The sequence below is a fragment of the Cryptomeria japonica genome, chromosome 4 (genome assembly GCF_030272615.1).
Source record: "Cryptomeria japonica chromosome 4, Sugi_1.0, whole genome shotgun sequence".
Lineage (NCBI taxonomy): Eukaryota > Viridiplantae > Streptophyta > Pinopsida > Cupressales > Cupressaceae > Cryptomeria > Cryptomeria japonica.
Window position 1 is genome coordinate 757255769 of NC_081408.1, and position 12482 is coordinate 757268250.

General features: G+C 34.8%; 1 protein-coding gene across 1 annotated transcript; it reads right to left on the reverse strand.

Moving 5' to 3' along the window:
• Positions 1 to 4216: 4216 nt before the first annotated feature.
• On the reverse strand, positions 4217 to 12167 carry LOC131037893 (U-box domain-containing protein 33). The gene is made up of 10 exons (XM_059219463.1): positions 11648 to 12167; positions 11449 to 11567; positions 11218 to 11339; positions 11009 to 11136; positions 7330 to 7733; positions 6974 to 7114; positions 6357 to 6899; positions 5346 to 6112; positions 5000 to 5212; positions 4217 to 4672 (listed from the first exon to the last, which is right to left on the reverse strand). Exons 1-10 carry the CDS (start codon positions 11889 to 11891, stop codon positions 4585 to 4587), a joined length of 2769 nt encoding a protein of 922 aa, XP_059075446.1. The 5' UTR covers positions 11892 to 12167; the 3' UTR covers positions 4217 to 4584.
• Positions 12168 to 12482: the final 315 nt, after the last annotated feature.

A 12482-nucleotide genomic window follows, 5' to 3' on the forward strand; every position in this document is an offset into this window, starting at 1 on the left:
GAGTGAAAATGAATTCACTTACCCTTTTTATTAGCAAATGAAACCTAATCTTTCTCTGTAATAAATGCTTTGCAAACAACCCTAGCAGATGTCAGTTTCACAATCTTGTTCCGGGTTAACGTTCATCAATGATGAACACAACTCTCCGGATCTCCTCCGGAGTAATATGCAAGATTTTGTAATTACTTTGCCAACCCCTAAGGCTTATGCCTCAGTTACTGGTGGAATTTCCCGTTGGTGGAGGAATACCCTATTCTACCGGTGGAGTTACTAATGTAGATCCATCTCCACTTGGATCTTCAAATTTTCTAACCCATCTCTTGGTGTGATCTTGTTGTATTTCATCTACCTTCTTCTTTCCTTTCTCATTATCTTTATCATTGCTAACCAGTTGGGTCTTGCTTCTACAATACTTAGCAATATGACCTATTTTGTTGCATGCATAACATGTAACATTGTTCTTTTGAATTGCTTTGACATCTCTGATACCATTAAGTGAACTATAATGACTATCAAAATGTCTAAACTTTCTACATGCATGACATTTAACATTTATTCTACAATCTTCTGATCTATGATCATATTTCTTGCAATTTATGCATTGAACGGGAACAAAAATTGTAGTCTTGATTTGCTTTATTTCTACATTGTTCAGCCACATGCCCAAATTTATTGCAAATAAAACATCTTCCATTGAATTTATAAGCATTAGATTGCCTTGCTGGTTTCCTCTATTCTAATGAGTTCTCCATACCAGTTGTCCGATCTTCATTTGTAGTACCAGAGCTTTCACCTTGTACAAATCCAAGTCCTCTAGAATCATCAATCTGTCTTTATCTTTTCAATAAGTCATCCAACTATGCAGAACTAATCCTGAATTTTTCTTTATACTCACTTACAGTTGTCAGATCATCTCTCAAAGTAGTTATTTATTTTTCGAGTTCTTGTTCATTGTTCTGGGAGTATACCAAATCAGTTCTTAGCAGATTATTCTCATGAGTCAATCTGCCACATTCATCAAATTTGTTCTTCAGAGATATAACACGATTATCTTCCTTCTTCTTTCTATCCTCAATATCTTTTGATAACCTCATAGTCAGATCTTGCATTTCATTCTTCATGAGCATGTTTGCTTGACTTAGTTTCTGACATTGTTCCTTAAATGGATTCTTCTCCTCATAATTCAGGTTTTGCAAAACCTCTTTTCTCTTGGCTTGAGCTGATGATAACCTTTGTTGTAGGATAAGAATGAATTCATTAGCAGAATTCAATTTATCTTGTAATTTCAAGTTCTTTATCCTTTTAGCATCATAATCCTCAAGAGCCATCTCAAGTTGCTTCTCCATAGCCATGTTCAAAGATTCTGATTTCAGGATCTTCCACAAGTTGTTAAAGTTCTTCTGAGGTACCAGGCTCTGATACCAATTGTTGGGATCCAATAACACTAAGAGGGTGGGGGGAGGGGTGAATCAATGTTCTATCAGTATGGTAAGATTGTATCCTTTCATACCATACACATATAAATTGGTAAACAAATAAACATATACCAAGAAGCAAATAAACCATCCACATAAATGAACACCATAACACACATAATTTATACATTGAAAACCTCAAAGAGGAAAAACCACGGTAGGATTTGTGACCCATAATATCAATTCACTAGCCATATGAAAAGATATTACATATAATGGGGGTCCTGCACATGTAGGAAGGAACACTTCCTAGAGCATACGACTCATCACTAAAGAGCCTCACTGACTACAAGCTTTCTGCTAAAATAAAACACTAAAAATTAACTAAAGAATGCATCTGCTATGCCAAATAGAGTTCCGGTTCTAGCTCTGCTCTGTACTGGTTCATAAACCCTAAACAGTACTACTGATATCTCTTCTCCTCCAAGAATGTTTTCCAAGCTATCTACAGATCATTGCATGATATAACATTCACATACAAAATGTTCTACATACATATACTTCACATTATGCAGTTCTTCTATATTCTTCTATGTCCATATCATGTCACTATTATATTTCAAAATGACCTAGTAGATTGACCTATATACTCATTACAAACAATATGCCTTATGTTGGCTTACAATACATTATAAAAGATATTCAATATCGGCCTAGACAATAATTACAAAATGATTTACTAAATAAGTCTTCCTTGATGTCAGCTTCCTTGAAGTATTGATGCTAGTGCTGGTGGAGGTGTCGGTGTAGCCCTGAATGCTCCAAAGCCGGTGTCTTCACTTTATGCCTCCTAATATCGGTATACGATTTCAATCTGATCATGTTGCCATCAATGGCAACAAAGTGAATCCAATGAGTGTCAATTGCCAATAGGACCCATATCATATTGCATAATAATATTCCCCCTAAGTTTCACATAAGAGGTGGTGTTGGAGTAAATGAATATAGATATTCACAAGATTAGGTTTACTTAGGCTAGTTATTAGGAGGTTAGGTAAAACTTATTAATATTTTATTGTTTGCCTACATTAATATTTGTTCCCATAGTTGGCAATTAGTTGTACCTACCCTCGCACCTCATTGGTGCTCCCTCTTTCACTCTTCTTTATAAGAAGATCTCTTACACAGTTCATTTCATCTTTGCTCAATATCATTTCCTGGTTTTTAATATTCTCTTTGTGGATGTACTTGGAGTCGTTGATCATGGCTTGGGATCTTTGCTCCAAATAATCCAAAAAAAATAATTCACTCAAACTGGAAAGATATGTGATTTAAAAAATGACCTCCAAAATTGAAGAAAATGCCTTGCCTTCACAATGGTAGGATAATGCTTTGATATTGCTTGTATGAAATAAATGGCACATGAAATATGTTGCAAATACGTTATAATAGTTGAAAGTCACTTGGAGGGGGAGAACCCCCAAATACCTCCAATGAGAACAGATGTCAAAATTTCATCATAAAGTAAGACTTGCTACCTCCAATATATACCCTACTCATGCTTATGATATCATCCAGGTGGACCTAAATATGACGATATAGGTCGTAGCCTAACCTAAACAACTAAAAAGCAATATAATAATGATAATATGACTTAATTAGGAGAAGGTAGGCACAAGTTGACTACTCATAACCCTATATATACTCTAGGACTAAGGACACAACACACTAGTAGAGATGGTTAGGTTGATATAGTTTGAGGCCATTTAAAGGACTATCAAAAAACCCATGATAAATGCCAAAGAATGAAATCTTTCTTATGTCAGAGTCATGGAGTGACATAAGGATGACAAAAGAGTTTGAAAAGACACAAACCCTATTAAATATCAAAGCATATACCTTTTTCTCACCCTTCTCAATTTTTCATGCTCCTAATACAAATATAACTGTAACATTTGTCCAAGGGGTTGAGCTTAACTGGTTAAAACACTGGGTTCTCATTGTGGAGACCCAAGTTCAATTCCCAATAGGGACATCTAAAGTGAAATTCTAAGCTGTGACTCTTGGCCTTCCAAAGGATGAGGAAGGTCTTGGGGTCAATCTAATAATAATAATAATAATATTAATAATAATAATAATAATTCGAAGATATGTAATGGGGATGGGCCCCCCTACTGTGGCCCCACTGGTTCATAGCTCCAGTCAAAAGCTATTCAAAGCTTCGTTTATATTTAGTAGTTTATAAATTAGATTTAGAATTCTAAATTTTTTAGTCCTACCATATTTTTTAAATTTGAATTTACATATCTTGTATTGCTCATCCAAATTCAATATTAATTGATTTCAATGAAAAATTGACCACTTTCAACGTTCTTTTATCCCCACTTCCATACAATTACCCTAACATCACACTCCCTCTCAAAACAATGAAATCTATTAGAAAAATGAATTTGTATACTTTGTGGTCTCTTTTTTTAATAATATCATGTGTATTTTTTTTTTATAGCTCTTTGAGATTTTCAATCATAATTTTTTCTCAAACTTTAATCTTCATTGTAAATATTTTTTCTAATTTTTTTTTAAGTCTACCCAATCCACTTTTAGAAGATGACAATAATTTCATGAATTTGCCAACTGTAGAGTTGTTAACTTCTACTTTGTTCTATTATAATAAGCATTGAATTTAAGGATCTAATAAGCTTTTCACAAATTAATTAAACTCTTAATATCTTGTACTTAAGAGCATAAAAATTACTCATCTTCTTATTGTTCTACATTTGAAGTTTCTCAAATTCCTTTTGTAAATTCTTAAAAAACCAAATTAACTTTCTTTGCGCCTTTTAAATAGGCCAGGTGACATGTACGAAGCCCTCTTAACATTTTTAACGATGACGATTCTGAGAAAAATGCTAAAACACTGAAGATTTGGAACAGTCCTAGAACATCATTATTCTTTGACTCTTTCTTTTCATTCCTACCTTTTGTTGTCAATACATTCCAATCTTAAAGATCTATACAACTCAACTGAATAATTTCCTATGTACATCTCTTTAAACACCATTAAAGTTTGCATTTTTATCGTTCAACAGTCGTACTAATCGCCACTGGATGAAGGAACCTGCATAAAAGAATTTGCTGATGTCTTTTGTTTTTGGTGGTTTTTAACCAGCTAAGCTAGCTCAAAACCTTTGCGACTTGGTGCTTTTATATCAATTGAGAAGAAAACCGCTGCAATTCTACTACAACCTGTACTATTGCTGTTGCAAAAAAAAAACGAAGGATTTCACTAAATTTGTAAATAATTCATATAACACAAAATAACTTTCCTTGACAAAAGCAAAATGAAAACAAACAGAACTTAAAAAAGAATTTCAGTCAAAATGAGACAGCCGTTGCATTATTTTTCTCAAACGAGAATTTGAGCACTATTTTTCTCAACAGGAAATACAATTTATTGTCGAATGGAGTGCCAAATGGTCAACGCCATCTCACCTGGATCTGTAACTCTGAACAACCAGAGCAAGGGCTGGGGAAAATGAATTTAAATAAGTAAATCTTTTCTATATTATTCAGATTCCACATACATGAGATTCATAAAATTGCCTTTTTCTTGCCACTGCCTGATGGCGGATTTCAGAGAATGGTTTGGGATGAGCTTCTTGTTATCAACTTTCACATTTGTCACGGGCGACGTATCATGGCCGCTTGCGAACCATGCCTCTATTGCCTCCTTTTCGTATGTAAAACCGTCCGCTGCCGCATAAGGATTCTGCATAATCTCCTGCAGATTACAACTACTCATTTAATCTAAACTTCAATTTTCATACTCAAACACGGATTTCAAAGGCTTGAATAAACTAATTCAGTTAGTAGTGCGGGAAATATTTATTTTAGTATCTTACTGTAATGAAATTTTCAAGGAGTCAGAAAATGGGGCCTGCCTTAAAAATTGGACAAACGAAGAAGGTCGGCATGTGTGGCTCTTGAGCAAATTGCACCGACGTTTGGCCAACGGGGTTCGATGCAGCGACTGCAAAGTTTCGAAGATCATCCAACGACTTCATGACGTCTGGTTCAAGGCCGGTCCTTTTATTTTTGTCTGATTCGGCGCAATATAAGGCGAAATAAGCCAATTCAGCGGTCTGCATAGATGGCCATTCCCCGGCACTCTGATCCAAAATCTCCTTCAATTTACCTTTATACATGGCGCGTTTCACCTCTCTCACCAGTCCAAACGCCGGTTTGCCGGTGAGAATCTGAAGAATGACCACTCCCATACTGTAAACGTCAGATTTTGTAGAGAATTCGCCGCTTCTCAGATATTCAGGATCCATGTAACAAAACTTTCCTCTTATCTCCGTTCTTTTCCGTGAATACTCTTCTGAAAGAATTCGAGCGATGCCGAAATCGCTGATCTTACTTAAATAATTCTCGTCCAGCAGTATATTTTGTGGCTTAAGATCGCGGTGGACGATTGGATCCGGCCTAAAACTGTGTAAATATCGCAAGGCCGAGCAAATTTCGGCAGCAATGCGTATTCTGGTGTGCCAGGGGAGCGGCGGAGTGCCGTCTCTGCAGCTCAGACGATCTGCCAGGCTTCCATTGCACATATATTCGTAGACTAAACATCCTCGCTCAGAGCAGGTTCCTACTATGCGTACCAAATGCGGGTGCCAAATGTCTCTTAAAAGATCCATCTGTGAGAAGAAGATTTGTAAAAGTAAGTCTTCTTAATTGATTTAACTAATTAGATCTAGATCTCCAGCTTTTTAAAATTCTTCTACCGGCATTTATATATTTTATGTGTATATCTCTTAAAAGATCCATCTGTGAGAAGAAGATTGGTAAAAGTAAGTTTTCTTAATTGATTTAACTAATTAGACCAAGATCTCCAGTGTTTTACAATTCTCATAACGACTTTTATATATTTAATGTGTATACCTCGTGCTGGAACTCCTGCCGGCCCCGTAAACCCTCATCCCTCATAATTTTCACCGCCACGATTTCTCCTTCGATTTCGCCTCTGTATACCGTACCGTAGCTTCCTTCTCCGATTTTCAAGCCCTCGGAGAAATCGCAGGTGGCGGCTTTCATTTCATCCCAGGAGAATTGCCGGAATATTAGGGTTTTTGACGAAGAGGCCGACGTCGAGGGGTCGATTCCCGAGCTTGGATGCAGGTACTCTTGGAGCTGCCGGACTGCAGAGTCCTTCTCTTGCAAAATTTGCAGGTTTCGTTCCTCCAAAGCGACGACTTTTAGCCGTGATCCTTCCAGCTCTTGCAATTTTTCGCGCCGCTCTCGCGAAGCCTCATTAACTTCTGCTTCCAGCGATCTCAATTTTGTGTCGATTGTTTCAGACTCATCCACAGCTTCGTCTCGTTCTCTCGTGACTTCCTCGTACTGGTGTCGCGAAAGTCTCAAGAGCGAGCTTGCATCTTCCTTCTGTTTGGCCGCTTCTTTGAAGGACATTTCGCATTCTCTATACTGGTAAATACAGTAGAAAGGTAAATTATTTTCCTTGCATCTAAAACAACAAGAAAGAAGATTAAGGTGCATACCCTCTGGAATGCTTTTGTAAATTCCACTTCTGCTTTCCTACGTTTCTCCGTCTCCAATTGCGCCTCTCTCTTAGCTTTCGTGGCCTCTTGCAACGTATCTTGTAGGTCAACCATTAGGTCTTCAAAACTCGCATTTTCTTCCTGCATTTAGAATCCCTTCATGCATTTAGAATCGTACCTTACAATTTCTATGGTATAATATTTAGGGGTGAGTTGCAGATCTTTAATATACCTCGCACATCTTTACAAAAAGTTCAATATTTATCTAATCCTTTGATTTCTGCTGGTAAGGTCAAGAAAGAACAAACTAACAAAGTTTAACTGATCCTTAAATTTTATGAGTTTGAAGGACATACTTGAGATCTTTCACTGGTATGAATCGGTGACGAATTTCCACAAGCTTCAGATTTTATGTTCGTATCACAGCAAGTTTCGTCACTCTGAATTTGTTCGTCGCATCCCCCTCGCAACGCCCAAGCAAAATTTTTTTCAACCGGGGACGTGAACGTTATATGGAATGATGCAGATTCTTCAATGTCAGGGCCATTCACATTCACTTGTTGAACGCAAGCAGGGGTAGAATCTCCATTTACCAAAGGGATTGATGGTGTTCGGAAGGAGGCGTTTGAATCTCGTTGGAGCTTTGGAGAGAATGAAAGCGATAGTCCGCCTTTGAGCGAAGAGGGCTTAGGGGTGTTGGTTTCTGATCCTTTCCCCAGCAATTGTGAAAGCGGAAGCCTGTTGTTCATTGGATTCTGAGCTGCTACGAAAAATCCACAGGAAGCGGCATGTAAGTTTCTGGTCAAATGATATTAAACCAACTAATAAATTGTTAGATATTTGATTTGAAGAGTTAATTTGTAGTTAATAAAATTTTAAACTTCAAATTTATAAACCAATTGTTAAATTATGCAATTAATACTTAAAACTATTATATTTCTTTTACATCATGTTTGTAAATGTAAAATTTTACTATCTTCATGTATTTGATTTTGGATCTTTTAATAGAGATAGAACCATATCAAACAATAAATATAGTGTAGGTATGTTGAGCATAGAAAATATTAGAATTCTCAACATCATTATATTATAAGATATCATTTTATAAAGATCTAATATAAATTATATAAAGAAGGAAATGCTCTCTCATATTTAAAGTGTATTTCATTGTAGAAGGAAAAGTATTTAATTTTCAATTTTAATTATTTTTCATTTAAAGAATGATGGTCCACATAAAATTTTTAATTTTGCAAGTCAAAAAAAATCATAAGCATAATTCCTTGATATATTGTTTGAATGAATTTTATATGAAAATATTCATTTGAGTGAATTTTTTTTTACTTTTCTCCTGGAAGATTAAGCTAGATAAAAATACCAATGACTTTAAAAAAAAAAAAAGAAGATAAAGAAAGAAAAGTTTCAACATTTGCTATTGTGGGTCCCACAAACACACTTTAAAAGAAGACAATTTATTTTCATTTTTTTTCAATATATATATGTATATATTGATTACTTTGTATGTATTTTATATAATAAAACCGATGATAGTAGAATCTAATGAAGAAGAAAATAACAATAAATGGAGACCTCTTTCTAATTATTGATCGTTGTGTTGTCATTCATGTCAAATGTGTGACAAGGTGTGATGTCAAAGTAGTCAATAAATCGGTGAGAATTAAATGTCATTTTTTTTGACATATGACATGATTGAACATTTGAGATTCAAAATGATAAGCTATGCAAGATAGCTCTCTTAATGTTATCATCGAGCTCTAGTTTGAGTTGTTCTTGATTTAATATCTTATGTGATTCTATCTTAAAGAATCTGCAGTATGCTTCAAAGGTTTGTTTCTCAAGAACAAAATGTGCATTCACTTGCATTATCATAGTGTTGGGTTTCACATTCAACTACATTTGAGTCTCATAGCATGCTATTTGGATGATAAGTAAGAATACATTTGATATGTCACATTCTAGAGTTTTAGAGGCTAAACTTCAATAGACAGTAAATTAGAAGTGACTAAGTGTTCACTATGCTTGTTGGTCAATTGAGTTGATGTTCTTGTGTGATGAACTAGAGCATTGTAACTTGTACCAACCAAAAGTAGCATGTTGATGTAGATTGTGGCCAATGGAGTGTGTGTTGGGTAACACAATGTGTTCCTTCTTCCAAAGTAATATGTGAGATTTTGGACCAAGCCTATTACACATTTGGTTTAGGGTTCATTCCTATGGCCAAAATGTAGATGCAATAATCTTATTCTAGGCCCATATGTAAATCTAATTATCATTTTAATTCATTAATATAGTTGATCTAGGTTCATTCTTAGGGTTTTTGTTAATGAAAATATTTAGAAGGTATGATTTATGTGCAAGCATGTGGGTGATGTTGTGTGAGTAGCATTTCAATCGTTGTATGCAATTTCATTCAAAGACAATATGCATTGTGTGTCATAGTTTTGATGTTGACTAGGTCGAAAAGAAGCTAAGTATTCAACCTTTAAGGTCCACACTAAATATATCTTGTATTTTGATGAGATTGGTGTTTCACATGCTGATTTTTTGCTCAAATCTTGGATTTGGGGATTGGTGTCTCTTGTAGGTCGGTTCTTGCAAATGTACTTGGGGATTGGTATCTCTAGTAGGTTGGTGCCTACTTCATATTGTTAGTTCTCTTTTATTTTGTGAGGTTGGATTCGGGGAGTAGATCCAAGCAACTATTCTCACCATGGATTTTCATTTTTGAGTTTTCATGTAAATCTATTGTTTAATTTTGTAGATGTGTGTGTCTATGTGTTGATAAGTTTCTTTTATCATTCAGCTACAATTATTAAATGCTACTTTGATGAATCGGGGTTCATTCTTAGAGAAATTATCAATAATAAAAAATATTTAATCAAGTTGAAACTGACATATAGGAATTCACCCCACCCTCTAAATATATTTGTGTTCTTAACAAAACACCCTTTAAAAGAAGACAATTTATTTTGAATTTTTTAATGTATATTGATTACTTTATGTGTAGTTTATATAATAAAATAATTGATAATATAATCTAATGTAAAAGAAAATAGTAATAGATGGAGACCTCTTTCTATCAATTATTCAATTTTGACAATAGTAATATGAGTCGGCTTAAAATAGTGATTATTATATTTCTTAGCTATAAGGAAAAGGTTGCACTTATGTGTATTAGAAATTAGAAAAATACATGGGTAAAATTGTGTATCTAAAGATTTTAAAAAATAGAATATAAGTAATATTTAATTTGGTTGAAGATTAATATTGAATAGTGAAGATACAAATAAAATGTAATGGATTTATGCAATGGTTAGAGGATGTAATAAGAGGTTGGAGGATTATTCCTTTCTTGGGTTAGCTATTCACATGGAGATTGAATAAAAAGCTGGAATAAAATTTTGGATAGCAATTGATGGGTTGTTTTTTAGTCTAGTGGTGTATGTACTAGTTTAGTATTGAAATGTATTTTTTTGTGTTCAATTTTAGTTTCTTGTTTGAGCATTTATGAAAAAAAATGATCGTAGAGAGTTGTATTATTATATTTCTACATCTTAATTGATGGAAGAAACTACAATGATTTTATACATTTAATAGATATTGTTTATACCTAAAAAAGCAAAGGCAATGCAAAGTTGCATTAATATGTAGTCAAGTAGTTGGTTGTCAATTAAAGATGCACTTGAAGGCTGCAGACATAAGCAATCATGATGATAATGATCTTTTAGTGGAGCAATGAAGAAATTGGTTCACACTACATGTTATGCAATGGTTAGAAACATGTTGATTTAGGAAAATTAATATAACCGTGTCAAATAATGTCAAGAAAAGGTGATAGATCCTTTGATTGCATGAGGCAATGGTTCATGACGCCAAATTTCCTAGACTAACAAGTGTTCCTCAAACAATCATTCTACAAGTAAATATTGCAAATGTGAAGTTGCGTTCATTTGATTTTGTATTCTACAATGATTTTCTTAAACATTGTTGTAAGATGCATCGATAAATCGTACTGACCGTTATATCGAGGAGACGCTTCCGTGAATTGTACACGCTTTCCCTTACAAATAATTGAAACCTCGCAGAACTCGGTCGCGTGCCTCAGGACATAATCCGCTTTGCCAGATCCATGCATCTTCATCTTTCTGTACAAATTTCAGTAAATTTAGACTCTTTATAAAATGTAAAGCATAATATAAAAGAGTATTCAAGAATGTTTTGCTTACTTGGAAATTGCACCGACTGACGATGTTCCCAAAACAAGCTTCGTGATACACTTCTCTGAAACAATTTCAACAATACCTTTGGAAACATCCGTCTTCTCAACTATCAAAGCCCTTGCTTTCACCTGTCGCATGTAAAGGTATTTCAAACAATTCATTCGGGAAAGGATTTATCTTTTAAAATGTTAATACCAGGTCGGATGTCCTATTAATTAAAAACGGGAGGACTCATACCCTAGCTTGGGAGCAAATCTCCATGTAAAATTCCATGCACTCGCTCAACTTTTTCTGTTCATCCTCCTTGTGCGCATTTAATATATCATTGCAGACTTTGTTAACAGGAATTTTTCCAACTGCAATTGAAAGGTACCTAATTTATGAGCGAATGGAAAAGACACAAACTTCAATCAAAATATAGTACTGAAATACTTACCCGGCGTTGGAATGTAGCGGATCGGAACCTGAACATGAAGTAAAATTAAAGACGCCGCTGATCTGTTGTTGAGAGTCCATTTGAGAGCAGAGACACTTTCTAACAAGTCTTTTCCTACAGCCACACAAATTTTCTCGCCTGGAGGAGAATTTTCCTGAGCTTCGACAATTTCTAGGTTTTGAGTCTGTGTAATTGAAGTCTGTGAAGCATCCTGCTGTAATCGGCCTACCGACGAAGTTCTCATAATGAAAGTGCGTGTAAGAATTCAAAGGAGTGGGAAGCTTCAAGTGCCTGCAAGTAGATCTTGTTAGATCGCCTTCACAAGAACTAGGGACATTCTCAGGCCTGCAATTCTCGGATTATAAACAATTATTTTGAAAATATCCCTGCTACATTCTGTCTGTCTGTATTGATTCCGCAATTTTTCCATTTTAGGACGGCAGAATAATATAATAAAACCCTTACGATCTGAATAATACTGGTATATCTTTTCTGGTTTTCAGAAGCTTCGTCACCGTCACAATCGACAAAGTCCAAGAGGAATCAATGGAGAATATTCAGAATATTCAAACTTTAATAAGTTCTAAAGATGAAAATGTAGTTTTTCTCTTTGGGAATAGCACATACAAAAAGGGGCGGTAATAACGTGCGACAATTATTTTGAGCCTCTAAGAGGGCATGATTTACTTATCGAAATTAATAAAAATTCTAACCTAGTTTAGTAGATGCATTTAATTTTTTAATTAGTCGATAGGTTATATAGGGTGGTAAAGATCATCGAATTTGTCTTCAGTAAAATGTTGGTAAAAAAAACCTATTCAAAATTCTGTTGAGA